The sequence below is a fragment of the Astatotilapia calliptera genome, chromosome 20 (genome assembly GCF_964374335.1).
Source record: "Astatotilapia calliptera chromosome 20, fAstCal68.1, whole genome shotgun sequence".
Classification (NCBI taxonomy): Eukaryota; Metazoa; Chordata; class Actinopteri; order Cichliformes; family Cichlidae; genus Astatotilapia; species Astatotilapia calliptera.
This window is the reverse complement of record NC_137441.1, coordinates 29,389,149-29,412,263: the sequence shown is the minus strand read 5'-3', so window position 1 is coordinate 29,412,263 and position 23,115 is coordinate 29,389,149. Positions and strand designations below refer to the sequence as shown.

The following is a 23,115-nucleotide window of genomic DNA, read 5'->3' as shown; positions in this document are numbered from 1 at the left end:
GATCACTGGATAAACTGATAGCCAACCAGAAATATAGTCGGTTTTATTTTTGGACTTTATGTGTGTGTGTGTACACACACACACACACACACACACACACACACACACACACGTAGAAAAATATTTAGTATACACATCCAGAAATGCATATACTATTATATATTGTACATATATTTATTAGTTTCAGATGTAGCCATTCTTGTATTTTTCTTGTTTACATTATTGTATTTTGCACAACTCTGTTGCTTGTGAAGCTCGCACACAAGAATTTCACTCACATGTGCTGTACCAATGTACCTGCACATGTGATGTGACAATAAAAGTGATTTGATTTTGATTTGATTTGATTTATGATCCTGTCGTTGCTTATTCATATTTGTCCTTCCTCACATTACACACTAAATCTTAGAGATTTATAAATATATGAAATAAATACTCATATACATAAAAAAAACCCTCAAATACACACATCCTTATCGCCCCTCTTACACACTAGCTTCACATATAATCTGTAACCATATAGATTCTATAGCTAAATTTAATATTATTTGGGGATATCCACACATCCCTGTCATTAAATACAAGCTGTATTGTTAACCTACATTATTGTGTGCATTAAATCATTGTACAATCCAGTCACATAGTTCATGGCAGTATGGCTTTGGTGCATGTGTTACAAACCTGACCAACCTGGATTTTTATCACATGGTTCCAAGTCTTGTTGTTTAGTCGCCACAGCGACGTGATAATGTGAAGCTACAGGAAATAGTACACTAGCTAGGCTGTTCATTACTTCTTGAGCCAGTGTCAGGGATTGAGTGAGTCAACGGGGTAATCCTGTCAAAGTTAATGATAGTGAAGGTTCATAGACTTCATCCTGACCTTTTTCCAACATGGTTCGACACACCACACACGCATTTGCAATGTCACGTCAGCAACCTTGAAAACTCACATAGAGATTGTTACATACATTCTTTTAAAATCAATGAAAACTTTGTAATGCACAATTTTATTATGTTTCTAATAAGATTGTCTTTAAGTGATACTGACATTGGGAGTGTGCTCAAATTATTCTCACAAAGATATATGATTATTCAGTGTTTGATGAGAGGACTCGAATAGGCGTTTGGACCAGTGACAATAGGCATATATTGTCACTGCTTTTTGTTTTACGTTATGCTAATGATGGCTCATGGCTAAAACATGTATGTCTTTTTCCTCTTTAATAAATCCAGCAATGACATTGATCAGAAAGTACTGGTTCTTTCTCATCCACATGTCTTTCATCTGAAGAAGAGCTTTGAATGCTCTTCAAGAAGCCTAGAGAAGTATTACTTAAAGAAAGTATAAGAAAGCTGGCTAAGAGACTTCAGACTGTGTTGAAGAATAAAGGTAATTATACCAAATATCGATGATTATTAGACTTGTACAAGCTCTGATTGTGTTATATATACTGTATTTCTATGTATCTATACACATCTTTCAATAAATCACTGCACATATTTGCCTTTTTTTAAATAAAATGTAATAAAATGAAAGATGACTCCAGACCTTTACTTTGTATTGTATATACATTTATTTTACTCATCATTGTCATGTTAATAGTAAACGGAGCATATAGCATTTCAAAAAGACTGAAATTCAACACAGTTTAAACAACAGCAACAACACTTTTTACTGTATTGATTTTTTGACAGGCTGATATAGAACTGCTTTAAACATAATGCACCATTTAAAGAAACTAAAGAAGGTTTTGTGTTAGCATTGCAAAGGAACTCATGTTAAAAAGAAAATGATTACGTTTTTGTTAAAATCATTTGAATTTATCCATTTTTACACAGTAACATGAAACATCAGACACATCTGTACAGAGCAGTAATGGCCAAGAGCCCAGAAGGTTAAGAACTTACAAATTAGTTTCTCGTTTTCAGTGCTTCTTACTTCATGTCACAAAAGGCACAGCAGACACATCTGGTGAGATTTTGTCCTTAGGAAAGAATGTCAACTTCTGAAAGTAGCCTCTTTGTTCACTGATAAAAAAATAAGGCTTTATCTATTTTATCTAGAAGAATTTTTAACATCACAGTGAACTTTGCTCAGTTTTAATCTTTCCACCATGGACATTTTCTTAGAAAAACACGCACAGCCAGTACCAGAAACCTGGTTGATATTTAACTGGGTCTTACTGATTAGTTTGCAACAGTAATGCAACGGCGTGAAGCAAGGCTATTCATTGCTTCCTGACCCAGTGACTTAGATTTGCAGTCTCTCTGAAAAAGATAATTTAGTCAAAGTTAATGATCTGTATTTGGAAACCCACGTCACAAACTTCATCCAGATAACTGTTAACCAACTGTGATAGCAGTTATATGCATTTTAATTTTAGCTTTCCTCATCGCTGTCATGTTAATAGTAACTACAATGGGAAGCGATTTCACACAAAAAAATCAACACACACACAAAGATTTTTACAAACGTGTGTGCTTTTCTTCTGTAATGAAGCTCTGAAGTGTATTTAGACACCATTCAGATCCATTTAGATTCCACTATGCACTGTTTGTAATGTATGTTCCACTATGTTTATTGCAGTATACCAGTACTGCAACAATAGTACTAGTATGGCACAGTATTAGTATTACATTCTGCATGCTAGTTGTAGTACTAGCATGCAGAACACAATATTTGTGCAGTTAATGAATAGTATTTCATCTGCAATATAACATATTGTGGGCAGCTGTGATTTATTTCAGCGTAAGTTCACGAAGGAAAAAACTCATTCAGAGTTGATAGTCACTTGTTACGCTGAGATGGAATTACCTGTCAATTTAAAAAATTGACTATACAAGTAAATAATATAAATAATGTGATTCAATCAAAGCATTAATCTGTTAGAGAGACATCAAAGTTACTTGGGCATGTCTAGCTGCCAAAGACACTGGCAACATGACATTTATTGAGAATTTACTGCTGGCAGAAGCAATGGGGTGAATGCCAAGATATACACAAGCAAAATGAGTGCTCAGATTCAGCCAAATTCATCAAAACTCATGAGATGACATTTCATCATTCATACTGCCAATGTGAACACATGGTGAAGAGGTTGCATATTTTTGATTGATTGAGTCCCCAAACAACCAAAAGCTGACAGTGACTGCTGTGAATGACAGGGAGAGCTTCACCGGGGAAGAGGCAAACCATCTGCTGATGTCTGTGGGTCAAAAAGTAAAAGCATTTTCCACACAATATTAAATATAATAACTTTTTCTGACTTCGTGTCCAATTACTTTTTGATCTCGACATTATGTACACAATCTATATATAGGAAGTTACTCTCAAAGAAAAGCCAAAGCTTGGCATTTTAATACAGCATGCATATAGTTATTTCAAAGTGAACATACATCTGGAATGAAGTACTTCAGAGTACCGGCACACACAGAGAGACACAGTTGTCTGCAAATTTGAAGTTGATGGTTTAATCTCAGGCTCCTCCAGTCTGCATGTCGAAGTATCCTTGGGCAAGATAGTAAAGCCAGAGTTGCCCCATTGGAGTGTAAGCGTGTGTGTGAACATTAGATAAAAGTGCTTTGGTTAAAATCTAGCACTGTCAAAATACTTATAAACACAAGTATAAGTATACCATAAGTATTGGTGACAGTCGCCAATAGTTTGCATGGAAAACCCAGACTCGTTTGCAATCATTTACCATTTGCTGCCTGAGCTGTAGTGAAACCTGAAAAAGAGCAAATCCAACCACAAACAGAGACTTTTCACTTTCAAAGTAAAAGTTGTGCCTTTTGAACTGTGTTGGTTGCACATAAGGGACAACTTTTACTCTGACAGAGAAAAGATTGTGGTTGGCTTTAGACATTCTGCAGTTTCGCTGTTCATTGCCAAACATGTTGCAAGTGTTTGCAGACAAGTTGCCATTTTCCATGCAAACTACTGTGGCAATCTGTTAGCAGCCAAAGCAACTGGAAGGCCACAAAGAGATACAGCACCCACATTGTGGCCGATTTCACCCAGCAAGTACTCGCAAACCAGCTGGGGAATACATATTTTGTTCTACTATCTGGAGGTTGCCATGGGAACCCTGATCCGTCCTTAGGCCTGTGTAACTGAGCGCTAATATGTGATAAGACTGAAAACAATGACCAAGACCCCAGAGGATGATGTTACATGAAAAGGGATGGGAATCGAGAACCAGTTCTCTTCAAGAACCAGTTCCTAGTAGTCAAATCTCTTGGACTCATCGATTCTTGCACTTGCACTACATTCAGCTAATTTCAGTTGTCAGCTGAGGAAAATAGCAGGATGGTTTGCATCATGGGTATGGACCTTACTTCTATTTTTATTGCTCTAAAGGACAAGGGCATAATGGTAAAGTGCAAACTGCATCCAGGACAGAAACAGCTGCATTATGCTACCACCACAACTTTGGCTCTTTGCAAACACCTGCACAGACAGCATGCTAATGCTAATCTAGCCTAGAACCCAGAGTGATGCTAAAGCTGATGGAATGCCGACCTCAGCCCAGGACGGCTCAAGTGAGCCATCATTTGTGAGCTGCGGTGAAGCTGATGCTGAACTTCATCAGGTAACAAACGGATGAGCAGTCAGGCTGCAGCCTCCATTTCTATCAGTGCATGTTTCTACAGTAGAAGAAACATATGCTTCCTCTTTCATTTGTTCTGTTGGCTTTCTCTTCATATATGTGTCCTCATCAGGATAGGGATTTGTGTTGGTGTGTGGGGCTGTAGCCTCAAGTTTATATTGTGAAATGGTTATTATAAGACAGTGTACTTCAGATCATTTTACAGAGTAAGATGAAAGTAATGTAATGAGGAGTATAATGAATTATTTTCTTCTTGAAGTAATTAAGTAATGTACTGCATTACCTTTAATAAAAGTGTTACTTTTTTGAGTATTGACCTGACACTAATCTTAACAAAGAGATGAAATACCTCCAGCGTACGCGAACATTTGACCAGACAACATGCAATTAATTTGCACAAATGTAATGTCTTTGATATGCTGCTTAGTGATGGTGGTAACTCTAAATGCAGAGCTAGTGAGAACCCAATCTAGAATCGAGAATTAATAAGGAATCAAATCGATAAGTAATGTCGATAATGGAATTGGATGTAATTCTTATCAATTCTCATTCCTACTCACAAATGAGATTGACTCTTGTCTTCAGTGTTTTGCAAAAGGCACAGTAGACATATCTGGTGAGGTTTCTTCCTCAGGAAAGAATATTAACAGGTCTTATAATGCGGCCCCTTTGTCTATTGATAAGACTGAGAAGGGTCTAACCTTTTGTACAACTTTTATCAGCATATTTTAATGAGAAGGATCTACATGAAAAACTTTGAACTCGAGAACATTTTCTTGGAAAGACACATGACTGCTACCCGAAATCAAGTTGATATTTAAGAGAACAGTAAAGGGAGGGGATCTGTTATGACTATAATATCAGTTTAATCATCTTGGATATTATGTTTGAAATGGTGAATCATTAATTACAGTTGCACATCATGATGTGTAAACACATTTGAACACATTTACAATTCATCAAACATTTTCTAAAAAAAAAAAAAAAAGAGAGAGAATTTATTTTTGTTCAGTTTTGCATAGTTTTACCCAGTGACTGGTCCTTCGCCGTCATCGGCGAAGGAGACGACTGAGTCGGTCCGGAGGCCGGCCGCGCGGAAGACAGCGGAAGGCAGCGGAAGGCAGCGGAAGGCAGCGGAAGGCAGCGGAAGGCAGCGGCGGCGGCGACGGAGACGGAGACGACTGAGCCGGTCATTAAATACAAGCTGTATTGTTAACCTGTGTTACGTCCCTGTGCAACTTCTAATCGTCTCAGTGTTTTCAGCTGGTGCTAATTGGCCACACCTAGTCAGGTGTGGATAAAAGCATACCTGAGGCAAGCTTCCCAGCAGTGCACTAGTCTTTGCCTTGGTGGCACCAGCCATTTTAGCCAACCTGGATTTCCATTTTAGGATGAAACCTCTTCTCACCCACACTCTGTTATTCATCTCCTTTTTTTATGTTGCGGCTTTTGAGCCGGGTCGTAACATAAGTGGGGGCTATTTTGGAATATGGCTATTTTGTTGGATCACTTGTGAGTGTTGTTGGCCAGGTGATGGCAATAACACTGTGGGGTGCTGAGCCACCCTTGATGTGATCATTGTGTGGCCATAGCTCTCTATTTTGTGGTTGGTCACTAGTGTGCTTGATTTACTGAACTTTTTAGATTAAAGTAACTTGTTGTGGTATAGGGCCACTTGTATGTGACTGTGTGGTGGAGACAACAGATCACTTGTGATTATTTGTTGCTACTTTTGGTTTTGTGTTGTAGCAGGTCGGGTAATCATTTTGGGTTTGACTGTTGTGCTCCTTTGTGTTGGTCACATGTTACTTTTTGTGTGTTCAGTGTGGCAACTTCAGATCCTCATGTAGGGGCATCCATGCTTAAAGATGCCAACTTACTTTTGAGGGATCAAGGCTTCAGAGGGACTTTTAATTTGTTTAGGGGTCCTAGAGGAACCCTTTTAAGGGAGGAGGTGTTACGTCCCTGTGCAGCTTCTAATCGTCTCAGTGTTTTCAGCTGGTGCTAATTGGCCACACCTAGTCAGGTGTGGATAAAAGCATACCTGAGGCAAGCTTCCCGGCAGTGCACTAGTCTTTGCCTTGGTGGCACCAGCCATTTTAGCCAACCTGGTTTTCCATTTTAGGATGAAACCTCTTCTCACCCACACTCTGTTATTCATCTCCTTTTTTTATGTTGCGGCTTTTGAGCCGGGTCGTAACACCTGCATTATTGTGTGCATTAAATCATTGTATAACTTTAAAAATGCATGAAAACAAAAACAGGGTGTCACAATCCAGTCACATAGTTCATGGCAGTATGGCTTTGGTGCATGTGTTACAAACCTGACCAACCTGGATTTTTATCACATGGTTCCAAGTCTTGTTGTTTAGTCGCCACAGCGACGTGATAATGTGAAGCTACAGGAAATAGTACACTAGCTAGGCTGTTCATTACTTCTTGAGCCAGTGTCAGGGATTGAGTGAGTCAACGGGGTAATCCTGTCAAAGTTAATGATAGTGAAGGTTCATAGACTTCATCCTGACCTTTTTCCAACATGGTTCGACACACCACACACGCATTTGCAATGTCACGTCAGCAACCTTGAAAACTCACATAGAGATTGTTACATACATTCTTTTAAAATCAATGAAAACTTTGTAATGCACAATTTTATTATGTTTCTAATAAGATTGTCTTTAAGTGATACTGACATTGGGAGTGTGCTCAAATTATTCTCACAAAGATATATGATTATTCAGTGTTTGATGAGAGGACTCGAATAGGCGTTTGGACCAGTGACAATAGGCATATATTGTCACTGCTTTTTGTTTTACGTTATGCTAATGATGGCTCATGGCTAAAACATGTATGTCTTTTTCCTCTTTAATAAATCCAGCAATGACATTGATCAGAAAGTACTGGTTCTTTCTCATCCACATGTCTTTCATCTGAAGAAGAGCTTTGAATGCCCTTCAAGAAGCCTGAAGAAGTACGACCTAAACAGGGAAAAACTAACAGAGACTAACCAGAAATGGCGATGTAGGGATACACAGGGAATTACACAGAATGATGGAGGGGAATAATGCAACGAGGACGAGGGAACACACACTATAAATACACAGACCAGCAATCAGGGGATGGGAAACAGGAGGGAAACACACCTGGGAGACATCACAGCTGACAAGGCAGGGGAAACGTAAAGAGAACGCACTGACATCAGACAGAGACCTTCAAAGTAAAACAGGAAACACATACACGTAATGACACAACTCACACACAAACTTGACACAGACTGGGGGACACAGAACATAGGAACATGAAACGTGAAAAAGCAGAGTACAAAAACCCAGAATAAACAAAACCACAGAATAATAATAAACTAAAACACGGAGTAACAGACTCCGGACCATGACAATAGGCATGCTGTTACCACATTCTGAAGCGTGTGCATCACATTCAAAGCTCATATATCTTTATGGATTACTCTATATTGGATAGGTTATTTACAGTTTTTCTCAGTCGCTTTGGTGCTTTTCTCAGGTCAGAATGAAAATTCTCAAAGCCATTAGTGCAACCTCAACAACATTTAGTCATTTGTGCACATCATAGTAGCAATTTCTCCTTCCTCTGAACAAATTGTAAGTGCTCTTGGACATGTATCAGTTGCTTTCATACAATTCTCTGCCGTCGACAACATTATCATTTGCTTATGTCATGTCAGTCAAAATGAACTATACTTTTGGATGCTGAATAGTCGTTCCCAATAAAACTAATTGTCTTCATTTCATTGCTTGAGTCATTATATACAAGTATAGTTTTCAAATGCTGTCAAGCAAATGTTATACTTTTTTTAATTATTATTTTTTCCTGGAAATGTCCCGGAAATTGAACAATTTCTCTCAGGTGAACTTCAGCTTTCACTGACAAGGAGGTGTGTGAAGTATTAGTTGTAACCAATGCCAAGCCGCTTGTTCACAATCACTCATGGATCAATCCCATGAACCCTCAATTGGGAAGCCTATATGAACTGAGCAGGACAGGAAGGTCAGCATCGTGGAAGAGGCGTGAGGATGTGGGGGGGACAAAACAGGGGAAGAGGGAGAAGACGCCAAAATACATGGGCCGATTCCTAATGAAATTAGGGCAACACTTGTTGACCATGTTGTCAATCATGGCCTCACAATGGATGAGGGAGGGTGCAACCAAATGTTGAAAGAACCACTGGGAGTTCAATCATTCAAACATTTCATAGGGAGAACAGATATGTATAGTATTGAAAAGTAATCCAACATCTCATAATATCTCATGTTGAGTGTAGATTACTGTAATTTTACTGTAATCTGCACCACAAAGGATTGAAAGACAACCTCGCGGAGGTGGAAGAGGGCCCCTTTTTACCCCGCAGCAAGAGGAAGCCATTTGTGCAATGGTGATTGCAAACAATGCAATAAAGTTGAAAGAAACCCAAAGCGCTGTCATAGAGGATAACGGTGTATTTGGCAATATTGGATCTGTGTCAATTGCAACAACTGACAGAGTGCTCAAGAGAAAAGAAATGGGCATGAAAGAATTGTACAAAGTGCCATTTGAACAGAACAGTGAAAGAGTGAAGGAGATCCGTCACTAGTATGTACAGGTAAAACATGTCTTCTATGTATACTCTAACCTTCAGCACTGTAAACTGTTTTACTTTGTGTAGTTTTATGCAGTAGTCTAGCAATTTTGTATATATACTCACAGAACATACAAAATGCATTATGTTACACAGGAAAAGATGTTCCATTTTCTCTCTCTCTCTAAAGGGAGAGGAACCACTGCACACGTTCATATACGTTGATGAGGCGGGTTTCAATCTGGCCAAAGGCAGAAGGCGTGGAAGAAATCACATTGGACAGGGAGCAACCACCGATGTCCCAGGCCGGTGTGGAGAGAATGTTACAATGTGTGCAGCCATCTCAGACAATGGCATCCTCACCCACATTCTCCTTCTTGGTCCATAAAATACACAACATTTCCTGACTTTTTTAGACACTCTTTACAGGGACATAGTCCCTGAGAATGAGAGGGGTTGAGGCCAACTTAACAAGTATGTCGTTGTGTGGGATAATATCCGTTTTCACCACTCATATCTGGTCAGACAGTGGTTTGCAGCACATGACATAATGCTGGTTGAATTTCTCCCTCCCTACTCCCCATTCCTTAATCCGATAAGAGGAGTTTTTCTCTGCCTGGAGGTGGAAGGTTTATGACTGGCATTCACATGCGCAAATGGCCCTGCTAGCAGCCATGGATGCAGCATGGGATGACATCACAGCTGAGTCATGCAGAGGGTGGATTCGCCACTACAGGTGATATTTTCCTCGCTGCATTGCAAGGAATGGTATCCATTGTGATGTAGATGAAAATATGTAGCCAGACAGACGGGAACGTCTGGATGTGCCAGAATGATTTACATATGTTCAGCTACAATATGTACTGTTATATTGTTCACATTTGTGCACAGCTCTTCCAAAAGGGTGTTTCTTATGTTTATTCTAAATAAGTGACTGTAGAGTATTTTTCTTTTGCACAATGTTGTAGAATTACAAACAGCCTACACAGTAAAAATGGGAAACATACGTATTCAGTGTCTTGTACTCACTTACTTCCCTAACTACAGGAATGTTTAACTTTACTGTAGATTTTACTGTAAATGGCTGTACAAAAAGTGAGCATTTTAATGTTAATAGTGATGTGAGAAAAGCACCAAAGCGACGGAGAAAAACTGTAAGAACACTGTTGCCTCGGTTAATGAATAAGCCCATCAGTGCTCTGTGTCTGCATTGTCATCAGGTATTCTCAAGTCTCAACAGCTTAATGGATAAGGCGCTTCTCTTCAAAGCTACGATGTTTGGGTTTGAGTCCTTTCTGGTGTGACAGATAGTGCTGCGGAGCAGCAGGTGTACTAGGCTCAAAACCAGGAGATTCAAACTTTTCACTCTGCATTGAAAATCAGCAAAATTTCAGAATGTTTAATAACAGCATGAAATGGAGAATACATTTGTTGTTACATTTATTTGTGGAAATACAAAAAAGCAAAGACTGAGAAAAGCCAACCTGGGAAATGTGCAACATGCAAATGCAAAAGAGCATTTCTGTCAAAAATAAATGGACGCCGTCCACCCCAGGGTTGTGTTTGGGGTCTGCTTTATGCAGAATTATTGTCCCTTTGTTGTTTTAACAAATGCTTGTGTCCGAGTTGATTTCCTGATTAGAAGCAAAGAATAAACAAAGAAAATCTTTAAATATGTTGAAATGCGACACAAAAGCACACAATAGCAGATTACAGTTTAAATGAGCAATTTAAAGGAAAGAAAACCAGTGCAGCAAAATATCAGTTCACCAGATTTACAGTTCAATAGATAGAGTGTAAAAATCCCCCCAACAGAACAAAACAAACATAGTGTTCACAACACGCATACAATTCTCCCAAGAGCTGTGACTGCACCTGTGACAATAAGTGTCCAAAATCTCAGTTTACTGGTAACTATGACTAAGCATTTTAATTTTATATTGGGAGAAATGATTGAATGAGCAAAGAGAGTTTTCGGACACAGAAATAATATTTTGTGATCCACACTGTCTCCTCTGGTCAGCCAGATCCAATCACCTTCATACATGATCTAAAAATGCAACTGAAAAGACTCACATGCAAATCCAGCTAACACAGCTTCAATCCTCCCGCCTCAATCAGAGACAGTGTACCAGCCTACAGTCTGCTAAATTCACCTCTAACTAACTACACCCCTACCCTTCTTTCTTGTCTTTTCTTTTCTCAATTTGCATTTTCACACTTAGTATTTTTCAGCCTGTACTGACTACACAAGTGAGTGAGTCAGTTTCACAGATGCAGTAGTACAGTACAGAGGAGCTGTAAACAGTTACATGTTCGATGTGGCTACACAAACACAGCAGAAAACCTGCTGCTCAACAAAACACATATTTAAAAATATGAGATGATTTTAGGAGTGTATGAGCTCTGCTTCCCCGTGAAAGTGGAGTTGAGCAGTTGCAATAGGCAGAATAAAAGAATTGTCTATCTATCTATCTACATATATATATATATATATATATATATATATATATGGTGCGTACCTCCAGGGACCTGGGTAGGATGGTGAGGCAGTGCTGGACGGCATGATGGACTGATGGAAAGAGACAGGAGCGGGGCAGGCTGTCTGGTATACAACCCTGAGTCTGGAGCTGGGATAAAACTTTCTCTGTAAACATGCAGAGAGAATTAGAAATCACAGAATTTACAGCGTAATTTGAAATATTTACTGATGTTAATCACATGGAAAATGCTTTTACACTCCCATGTCTCATTAGAAAGACACAACCTGCCGTGTGTGCACTGGCATACAAAAAAAAGCTCCTAAAGAAAAAAAAATGCGACAGCTACATGAAGTTCAAAATGAAAGAAAAAGAAGCTTGAAGCAAAGCTCCAGTTAGGAGGGGTTGTGAGAACCTGACCTGTGGAAACAGTAACAGCCAAACCCAAGAGAAACGGAGGGTGTGTGTGTGTGGGTGTGTGCGTGAATGAGTGTGTGAGAGAGAAATAGAAGATAAGTCACTCTGTGGGAGATACAGTAAGAGCGCATGAAACATGAGGCTGACCTGGGCAAGCTGCCAGAAAAACACCGACACCCTGGATGTCCAAGACTTCTACAACCTGGTGAAAACACACACAAACATAGGGATCTTGTGACCATATAAACATTACCAATATCATATAAAAGCACATGTATACATAGTGGGACGAATACGTTTCAATTCTTCTTATCCATTAGATAAGAATTATGCAAAAGCTCTGCGTCAACATGCACACGTGTGACGTTGTTAATCGCGTGGTTTGTTTTTATCTCACACGTGACCAGTACGCTGGTCTTTTCTTACATAACCATTTCTTGCTAATATCTTTAATCAGCAAAAAGATATCAGGCTGACAGCACTTTTTCCCTCCCGAGGCCTTGAGAATTAGTGAATACATCTGTTTGGTGATCCAATTTCTAAAGCTGAATTTATTTTTAGTGATATTGACGTAAAACAACTGACTGAATATTTCTCTAAACTATATTTTCTGTCTTATCTGTGACAAAAAGTTGTAGGTAAAGAAAAGCTTTAGCTTAGTGAGAAAGAAAATGTCATTATTTTGTTCATTCAGCTTCAGTCTGTTGTAGTTTCCTTCATAATCTCCACATTTGCTGCTGACACAACACTGATCTGTTCCAACACACACACAAAAAAACCTGCAAAATACGTTTCACTTTACTTTCAAACATGAAGATAAATTTTAGGAATTTAGAACTATTGTCTCAGAAAAATATATCTGGACTCTGTTTGACCTGGAGTCTTGTAGATTTTAATTATCTTGTCATTATTTAGCATCTTACCCATTTACATTAGCATTAGCATTATTCGTAGCATGTTACTGGCTTCTATAGATTTTATTCAGTAAATTTTTTTTTCTGGGTGATAGTGGAAAGAGAAGTTTTCAGAGAACAAATAAAAAACCTACAATACTGCCCACTATGACAGTGCCTCAGAGAATAAGTTCCCTTTAGACTGTTTAGAGTAAATATAAATATATCAAACAAATAAATTATTTCTTCATAGAAATACATTGGCTGCATTCATCCTGCACTTCTCTCCTCACCTTGCAAAGTGCCGTCATGGCCACAGAGTCCATGAAGGTAACAGAGCTGAGATCCAGAACCAAGCAGTAGGTGTGCATGTGTGTCTGCGCTGGGGGGGAAGAAACCGAAGAAGCAGCGATGTGAACTCCAGCTGAGTTTTCCTTCTGACCATGATTCACCGTCTCCAAGTTGCAAGAGGAAAGAAGTGAAGAGGAAAAGTTACAAGTGAAAATTTTACATTTCAGTGCTTCAAACATGCTTTTGAGATTTTTCTATTTCAACTAGAGGTGCACAAATACACACACAAGCACATTGCATAAAGCATGGGGCTGGCGATGAAACTCAGAGTTACACTCACTGGACATTTTCACCGATTCAGTTTCTGGAAACATTCCTCAGCGATTTTGGTCTCACGCTGATGTGCCAGCATCACACAGTTGCTGCATATTTGTCGGCTGCACATCCTTCATGTGAATCTCAAATTCCACCACATCCAAACGGTGCGCTATGGGATCTGGTGACCATGGATATCATCTGAATACAGTGAACTGTTGATACGAGGTAGGATGGAGCCAAGTTTTCATGTTATTTACACCAAATCCTGACCCTCCCATCTGAACGTTGCAGCAGAAATCAAAACTCATCAGATGAGGGTACATTTTTCCAATTTTCTACTGTCCAGTTTTGCCAAATTGCAGCTTCAGTTTTTTGTCTTTAGCTGACAGGAGTGGTACTCAGTGTGGTCCTGTGGTGGTGCAGTTCGTTTGCTTCGACATTTGTGTTCAGAGATGCTCTTCATGGTTGTAATCTGTGATTATTTGATTTACTGTCACTTTTCTGTTACCATGTCTACCATGTCGAGTCCTTTTCCTTTGACCTCTGACATGAAAAGGGCATTTTTCCTTTAGAACTGCTGCTCACGGGATATTTTCTCTCTTTCATCCCATTCTTTGCAAACTGTAGAGATGGTCATGTGGGAAAATTGCAGTAGATCAGCAGTTTGTGAAATACTCAGTCCAGCCCGTCTTTTCTCATCCTACGTTCAAAGTCACCTAAATCACCTGTCTCTGAGCTACTGCTATGTGATTGGCTGATTAGAGTTTTATGTCTAAAAGACTTAATGTTTGGTAATCATTAGGTTGAAGATTCAAGATTAATAGTTACATATCAGGACAGAGCTCTAGGAGATCAATGTGTGTGTGCATATGTATGTGTGTGTGTGCGTGCATGTGTGTGTGTGTGTGTGTGTGTGTGTGTGTATTGGCACCTGTCTTATCTTTGTGAACACCAGTTCAGAGTTGGCAAAGTAAAGTGGACTTGAACATGTGAGTATCGTCACGCCTGGAATTTGCTTCGCCTGTTAAGAAAAACAGACATGCATTTAACAGTGGACAGGTGTAACAGGTTACTGTAGTGACACACGGGCAGTACTTGCAGCAAAATTCTGGTGCACTCACTTTAAGGGACATTAGAAAAACAGATGTGTGCAGTACAGTAGGGTAACACCTGTGCCATCTCCTTTGTTCATTAAAAAAAGATGCTACTAGATATTGATGAAGGTATTTGTATATGTTCTCTATTTTGCTGTTATATTTTCAGCAGATGTATGGACAGACTTAATATTCATTATTGTTACCATTAAATATCTATACACATAAAGACTTAAATTCTTCATTTTAAGGTCAAACAGTTTAAGTCTATATAGCTATAGAAAAAAAAGGCTGTTTCTTATTGCTCAAATAAAACATGACCCTGAGACTTAACTGCTAACCGCTAAGTTAAAGAGTAAGAAAATGGCTGTTTGTATTTAGACTTTAGAGACATGGGTTCTTTTTTTCTCAGCTAATCTGGATCTTTTGTTGGGTAATCTGTGATTCATGTAGGGTCTTCTCCAGGGAATTCCACTGTATACAGTACCACAACATCTATGATGTAAGATGAAGAACATACACAGAGGGCAGATGTGCAGCAGCCACCAGAGTAACAGACTGAGGAGAGAATCGAGTGGAGGGAACAGAGAGTGAGAAGTTAAGAGGAAGTCACTGATGCTCTGTGCCCAGACAGATTGCCTTGGGTTGCAGTTTGGTATTTTGATGTGTGACAGATGGTCGGTTTCAGCCTGGGGTGTATTTTTAGTAGGTTTTGGCTCTGTGACAGTTTCACTTAATAAAACCTGACCTGAGGAAGAAAACATGGTTTGTTATTGGGTGTCATGTATGCTTTTTCTCTCGGTGGGGGGTTTAGTACTTTATATCATCAACATAAACAATGGAGATTCGTTTTGATGAGGGCAAAGGGATTTAATAGCTGTGATGCATGCATACACAGCTACTGAAATATTCCAGCTTAAATATATCTACGTATTTCCCAAAGGCTTTTCCATTATGTCAAAAAAATCTACAAAAAGTCTTTCACGCTGATGTTGATGTGTTTATGCTAATTTGCACACCAGCCTCTGTCTGAAAGATTGATGTGCAGATACAAAACAAGCTGTGGAGAATTCATAATTGACTGGCTTTCATACTGATACCACTTTACATACGCTAGCTCACAGACTGCAGCCAGCCAGGATCATCGGGAGTCATGTAATGTCAGCGTGATTCATCTCTGCCAATCAATAAATCGTTGTAGCTCTTCACATTTTAATAGCCCATGACCCAATTACGAACGACTGGATTATTAACCCTCGTCCTACAGACATATATTACACATCTGGACACAAGGAATACTTCGCCTTAAGGAGCAAATATAAAGGGTGTGTAAAACTGAAGCTGATCAGAAAGAAGCTTAAATCACAGAGAGATGCTGAAGGAGGAGAAACCCCAAATAAAAGTGTAACAAGAAGTCTGAAGAGAGTTTAAATTCAGTCAGTTCTGCAGCTGTGTAGTGAAACCTCATTTATACTCTGACCTTATAAGAATTTCAAAGAATCTCTTCTTTAGATCAACGACCGTCATGTTCTCAACGTTTATAGTCGCTTGGAAAAGATTTCAAAGTTAAAACTGTAACAAAACAGAACAGGGACTGCACTGGGGTTGTGTTTTAATGATTTTCTGATTATTTCTTTTCTTTGATGTTGTGAGATGGATTTATATTTTTCTGAAGTTTACCTCAAGGTAGAGCTCCACATCTCTGTAACAGTCTGTACCAGGAATGTGACCCAAAACAACGGTGGTGGAGCTGGAAGATGAGGACAAGATGAAAAGTGTGAGAGAGACAGAGGGGAATACTGATGAGTGCACAAGTCGTCCTGAGTCCTGAGGGGGGAGAGAAACAGACAGTGGAACCATTTAAACCATATAAAAGTATGTGAAGCAATGACTTTGTGAAAACATAATAAATGTTGGCAGGGACTTTTGGATTTTCACTCCAAAATAAATACAGTGATCTTTTTTTTCTTTTGGTCCAAAATGCTCCATGTAAGGTTTGTAAAATCACATTCACTGACTGTTGTGTCCTGTAAAGGAGTGTGACCAGAGAGAAGACGACAGCCACAGCCAGACCCAGATCCAGGTTAAAAATGAAGGTGGAAGTCAGTGACACTATCCACACGAGCTAAAGGAACGCAGGGAGAAGAGAGGGAAAATTCCTGGATCAGTCCCGGAATGGTGTTTGTAGCTGTTTCTGTGCTATGATTAATGATGTGTGTGCGCCAAGCCCACCAGGTCTAATCTGTCAGATTTCCAGAGCAGACGCACATCTCTGAACTGAGCCAGTATGCCCTGAAGGTTCACCACGATAATCACTGCCAGCACTGCCTGGTACACACAGCAAACCATTACCCAACATTGGCTCAGACACGTGAATCACCCTGGCGATCGTTTCCATGCTTTAGGGAAAGTAAAGGTGTCTGCAGAACTGCAAACACAAACGTCTGCAGCATTTGTTTCCATTACAACAACAGTGGATTGCTTTGTTGTCTCATTCTCTTAGCGCTACGAGACATTGACTCACCTCATTTCATGTCCTGTAATCACGTGTAAACTTGCCAGAAAGAAGTTCTTACTTATCATCAAAATAATACTAAAAACTTTAAATATTCCATTTCTCTGTTGCTGTCTGGAAAACGTGACTGCCATGGGTGAGAGTCTGGTGATTTGAACTCTAGCTGTAAGAGCTTGTATAATAAACATTAATAATACCTGTTATGTTAGATTCGCTTTACCTTTGGCAGCTGCTCAAAGAGATAACCAATCTCCAACAAGACTGTCAGAATCAACAGAGCTGACACCAGACCAGCCATCTAAAAATATGAACAAAAAGAACACCGCAAGCAAAGAAGAAAATGACTTACAGCACATTATGAGACTCATAACGTTTTAGTAGGTGCTATTTTAGCCTGATTAAAAATGTGTTTAGCTGAAGGGAGCTGGACTTCTGAAAAAGATAATTGACCTGTGTTTTGACACCGATGCTTTCCTGGGCCATGCTGCGAGAAAAGGAGCAGCTGACAGCAAAGCACTGAAACATCGCTCCAATGGTGTTACACAGACCCAGCGCCAGCAGGTCCTGAGGCAGGGACATACAGCTGAGTCCACATCTTTAAATGGCTAAATGACTAGCTACATCACATTTATCACTTATATTTGATTTCTACATGTTCTGTATCTACAGTACATCACCCTACTCTTCATTTTTGCCCTGCCCTGGGTTGCACGGCCAGAAAACTCTGACTTACTCTCAGTCGTCTCTACAGCAGATTTAACAATGAGGCTAAAAAAGGAAGTAGTTGCAGTGAATTGTTCAAAGAAGATTCATCCAGGAAAGTCAGACAAACTTCAAAAAAAGAGTTTGAAGGGAATCAAAGCTGAGGTTCAGCAAGTGTGCCTACATTTGCAGAAATCTGGGGACACCACTTTAATTTCCAGAAGGCACTGGAAGTGCAGTTTCATTAAAACACCTTTAATTAACTTTACTTCTCTCAGTTTCTCTGCACGATATTGAAACAAATAACAGAGTATGTATTTTCTGATCTGAGTTAAACTGTTATTGGGGTGAATGTACCTGACTCGGGTCCACACAGTAGCCATGTTTGTTGGCAAACATTGAGCCCATGGCTGAGAGGAAACTGAAGCCAATCAAAGCCAAGGACAGAGCTGGAATGAAAAGCTCTCTGGACTGAGACAAGGAGGGAAGAGCTGGGGGAGACAGGCTGGAGAGGAGCAGGAGGAGGAGGAGAGGTTCTTTGACTCAGTGACTAAGATATTATTAAAAGGAAAGAAATTATAATATTCAGTATTATAAAGAATTATGACTACCTTGTGAATTATTCATCATAACACAGCATTTTCTTAAAGCTATCAGGTGTGACAAAGCTAGCAGCACATTTGCAACATGACAACAAAAGCATGAAGAACTGATACTTTTCTTCTCATAGAAATATTTGTGAGCTACAGTTTAGATGTTAGTGTCATTTTCTTTGCATGATATTAACACTTTAAAGCTAATAGGTAAATAAAAGCAGCATAATGTCTTTTTCTGCCATAAATCTACTTGACTCACTTTGAGTTAGAGAGAATTACATTTTTCTGGAGTCACATTAAACTGATTCATTTCAGACCATTTTTCTAAAAGGATTTTTCAGAGTCTTTTTGTTGCTTTTGTGTTGGAGGGAATATTACATTTGACAGTTAGAAGTTAGCATTTCCAGCTTGACAATCATTGACAATCGTGACTATTTGATTTTTTTTTTTTTTAAAGAAGAAGAAAAGAAGAAAAAAGAAAAAGCAAATCTAAATGACTAAAGCAAACAAACAATAACCCAGTTCTACTGACCCACTGGGTATGTGTCCCACCACCTGGACTCTGTGCTGTCCAGCCAGATCCATCTGTACTGACAGGAGGGTGCTGAGAACAATCTATGAGAGAAAAGCAGTGGAAGTGACATTTTCTGCACTGAATGTTCACTTTGGAAAAGAAGAATATAAAGTAATCTGCATCCTAATATCACATAAATCGGCCAGTTCAAGTACACACTGACATAAACAGATAACTGATAAAACTAGCCTTTGTCTTAAAGCTTTTTCCCCCATGATATACTACAAAACCTACAATTGTATATAACTGAAAACATGAAGCAAAAAAAAACGTCGGGAGTTCTTTTGCACGCAGTACGTTTTTTACCTCTCTCGCTCTCTTTTTTTGTTATAAAATTAAATAGCTGTGTAATTACATAGCTGTAACTACATTAAAAAATGTTACAGTAATCCTTAATTGAAATCTTTAAATTACTTGAAGAACTGAGAAGCAGTACAAACAAACAAATTCAATTCTTATCAACACATCAGACAAGAGAATGATGATTAACCAGTGTCCAGGTGCACATATTTGCTGTATGTGGAGAATCGTGGCTTTGGAGATTAAAAACAGATTATTATATAATTATGAGTCATTCATCAGTTCATCACCGTGGCATCTGTCCATCTGGGTGCATCTTATGGACATGAGTCTACTGTTTATGTGTTTGTGTGTGTGCGTGTGTGTGCGTGTGTGTCTGTGTGTGTTTCACCAGTATAAGCTCCCATGGTATGGCGACAGGCAGTTTGTTCTTAAACCGCTCATTCAGCAGTTTGCCTCCGATGAGCATCAGCAAAGAAACCAAAGAGACTAACAGAGTTCCTGTTACAGCATTGGTCACTCCATACAGAACATCTATGAAAGTCTGCAAGACACACACACAAAACTTCCAGCTGCACTTTCAAATTATAGGACCTGCTTTAATAACGCAGCAGGAAACTGCATTTGCTCTTACGGCCACCTGAGGTAGCTCCAGAAGAATATACTCACATGTCCAAATGCCCAACTAAATGGTTTTCACATTTTCAGATTCATGTGCTCTAGTGCACATCAAACCTTACAGTTCAGTGGCTCTGGAGGAAATCAACCACCTGCAAAGTGCTGATAAAACACCCTGACACTTAAGAAGTGCAATACTGTCAGTGTAGAGGTGACACGATGTGTCTTTGAAGGAGTTTAATTTGCACCACGTAGTGCCAAAGAAAAAGAAAGTAATTTACAGCCACGGCCCATGCAGTTAGGAGGTATCATTAGATTATTTCTTTATTCCTGATAAAAAAAAAAGTTCACAGAGAGGTTTTTTTACATGAAGTCTAGAAAAAAGGATGATGCTCTCCTTTGTTTCTTGTTTCTGGACTTACTTATTTCAGCTCAAAGGTGGCGTGCCTGAATGTGTGCATGATAGTGCAGCTGTTTCAACTGACCCTAGGTGAAGCCAGCAGTCCAGTATGTTTCTGTACTGGTGCTCCTGTCATTAGCGGCAGCTGTACGATGATCATGTGCAGGGCGGCTGCTGTGGTGTAGGCTCTGATTACAGGATCCGACAGCCAGCGGCACACAACACCTCCCCGCAGCAGGTACAAAAGGAGCTAAAGACACACAAACGCAGACACAAGAAGGTTTAGTATTTCCATTTTGACTGAGTGCCACTCTAGTCTTAATTAATTAAAAATAAATGAATGGTAGTTTACAAAATATCAGAATCACAATTCTGGATGTGTGTGTGTGTGTGTGTGTGTGTGTGTGTGTGTGTGTGTGTGTGTGTGTGTGTGTGTGTGTGTGTGTGTGTGCGCGTACTTGTATTAGGCCACAAAGGAAGGTGACTTGCACCGTTACGTTTACTTTGGCTGCTTCAACAGCTGCTTCATCACCGTCGCTAAGCAACTCCACATTAGCTGTCACAGTCCCAATCATGATGGACAGGACAGCAAAGGTACCTGTCACACCCACACACACACACACACACACACACACACACACACACACACACACACACACACACACACACACACACACAGAGCAGCAGAACTAGTTTACTCTTTCCTGAAGTATCTTTAGTTACTGAATTAGGCTTTATTTAGTAAAATGATTGAATAAGAAAAATACTTTTTAAACGATTAAATTTTTTTTTTTGCAACAGAAAAAATTCCTAATAGATTTTCAGAGGTGCTCATGGAAACGTCACTGTATGGAATGACTGTAGGAAAATCCAGAAAAGCGTCAAATGTAAGAATCACCGATGGAGAGGTGTCTGGAAGTGCCAAAGATGAAGTAGACGATCAGAGGATAAAGAGAAGCGTACAGACCAAATGCTGGAGGAATTCCTGCCAACATGGCATTGGCCATACCTGGAAAAGAATAAAGGAGGCGGCTGTGCAAATCAGAGTTGAATAAATCTGTGGATAATATAGGTGCCAATTTTCACATTTACACTCATTCTAAACCCTTCAGCAAATTTGAATGAAACTGGGTTCATATGAAGTCTGATATGAACTTGAAATTATAAATCTTAGCTCAATTTGACACTTTGTCTGTAATGCTGCAAAGCAAAGTTATATGTTTTTAAATTATTTCCTTTCACAATGTGCTGTGACCTCTAGAATTGGCAGTTGCAGTTTCCATTTTGAAATAATTAAAACGTGTGGCCAGGCTTACATATTTATCCAATGAAAGCAATGTTTCTCTGCATCACAACCTCCCACCTACACACTACACCTTAACCTTACAGGCTGTAAAATGCAGAAACTTAAATATGATTGTGAATTAGTTATTTTAGATGTTATATTTGGATTCAGCATATTAAAATGCACAAGAAAGAAACAGCTCACTTAAGTGCTTAAATTAAGGTTAGGGCCACAAAGTTGCCACAAAGATCTACGTGAAAGTTTGATGGATTTAATAATTTATTGTTGGTTAAAGATTATTATAGTTCTTTAGTCTTTATCAATCAAAGTCATATTGTAAATCTTAATGCGATAAGGGAGGGGAATGAAGCCTTTATAGATTTGTGAGTGAAGGTATTGTGGCAGACTGTAGTTCAGACTCTTTTGTGACTTTTATGATACTCTTATCTGTTGCTGTAGCCTAACCCTGGGGTAGATGCATGATCCCAACGCTGATGCCAGACACCAGATCTCCGACGGCGTTGTGTCTAACGGAGTAATGAGGGAGCCATGACAGGACGGGAATAACCTCCAGCACGAAGCTTTTTATCCTGGAACCAGAACACCTGGAGGAAAACACGCACAAGCTATCAGCTATAGAGCCTCAGATAAACACAGCTGGGTCAAACGCAGTAAGGCCAAAAAATGTTATCCTTTGACTCACCGACATTGTGACTTTACCCTCTCCGAAAGTGACAGACACTTCTTTTCTAGCCTCTGCCCGAGGAGATCCAGCTGTGCTTCGTCCAGGGCGTGTGCGAGAACAAGCTGCCTGGAGCGTGGCCGGTCATTTTGCTCAACGCTGTCCATCTGAAATAACTGTGGAAGATTACTGAGAGCACAGTGAAGTTTCATTCTGCCTGCGTTTGAACACTGTGTGTTTGTTTAATGTGCCTCGCTGACCTGTTTTCATGTGTGCTAAATCTGTGAATAAAGTCACATGACAAAAGCGAAAAGAAGTGCTTCTTCAGGAAAACTTAAACAAATTAAAGCAGTGAATGAAAAAAGACTTACTTAATCTCGATCAGCAAGAAGCCGCATTATTACAAAGAGATCACTTGGGTGACAGTGAGAGTGCATGTATTAGGGTAACGCACACACACACAAGCTTTCACACACTTTCACACGCTTTTACACGTGAGTCACGGAAAGTGGAAAAGAGCCTTGAACTCTGGACATTACAGTTAGTTTACAGCCCCTTTCTCCTCCCATTCACCAGCTCATTCAGTACCTCTGAATGCCTCTATTATTCCAGCTCAGCTTCCACAGACTCACGTGTGTGTGTGTGTGTGTTTGTGTGTGTGTGAGAGAGAGAGAGAGGGAGAGAGAGAGAGAGAACAGGGTGAGAAAGGTAGGCAGGGATAAGGTTATAGAGTAAATGAGAATC

General features: G+C 39.5%; 1 protein-coding gene and 1 long non-coding RNA gene across 9 annotated transcripts; one reads left to right on the top strand and one right to left on the bottom strand.

Moving 5' to 3' along the window:
• Positions 1 to 1,557: 1,557 nt before the first annotated feature.
• Positions 1,558 to 22,884, bottom strand: slc26a6.1 (solute carrier family 26 member 6, tandem duplicate 1). 8 transcript variants are annotated; one of them, XM_026153795.2, is made up of 19 exons: positions 22,743 to 22,884; positions 22,393 to 22,538; positions 22,155 to 22,294; positions 21,303 to 21,413; positions 20,863 to 21,002; positions 20,490 to 20,654; positions 19,778 to 19,930; positions 19,045 to 19,127; positions 18,274 to 18,421; positions 17,665 to 17,778; positions 17,435 to 17,512; positions 16,932 to 17,027; positions 16,718 to 16,824; positions 16,380 to 16,449; positions 14,537 to 14,626; positions 13,290 to 13,451; positions 12,251 to 12,305; positions 11,729 to 11,853; positions 1,558 to 10,840 (listed from the first exon to the last, which is right to left on the bottom strand). In XM_026153795.2, exons 2-19 carry the CDS (start codon positions 22,536 to 22,538, stop codon positions 10,811 to 10,813), a joined length of 2,013 nt encoding a protein of 670 aa, XP_026009580.2. In that variant the 5' UTR covers positions 22,743 to 22,884; the 3' UTR covers positions 1,558 to 10,810. The 8 variants fall into 8 exon arrangements, 6 of the variants coding, with proteins under 6 accessions (XP_026009580.2, XP_026009581.2, XP_026009579.2 ...); XM_026153796.2 differs by having other exon boundaries at positions 22,393 to 22,547; positions 22,743 to 22,864; XR_013904085.1 differs by lacking the exon at positions 22,743 to 22,884 and having other exon boundaries at positions 16,380 to 16,526; positions 22,393 to 22,583.
• Positions 21,338 to 22,684, top strand: LOC145422911 (uncharacterized). Its single transcript, XR_013904086.1, has 3 exons — positions 21,338 to 21,476; positions 22,149 to 22,360; positions 22,443 to 22,684. It is a non-coding gene; the product is annotated as an uncharacterized LOC145422911 (long non-coding RNA).
• Positions 22,885 to 23,115: the final 231 nt, after the last annotated feature.

Bases quoted from the DNA above. Each gene is read 5' to 3' on its own strand.
- slc26a6.1 (XM_026153794.2), bottom strand. From the start codon at position 22,583: ATGAAACTTCACTGTGCTCTCAGTAATCTTCCACAGTTATTTCAGATG. The intron at 21,414-22,154 runs GTTAGGCTACAG...ATTCTTTTCCAG, and splicing joins GATCATGCATCTACCCCAGG to GTATGGCCAATGCCATGTTG. The intron at 20,655-20,862 runs GTACGCGCACAC...GTGTGTCTTTAG, and splicing joins TCCTTTGTGGCCTAATACAA to CTCCTTTTGTACCTGCTGCG.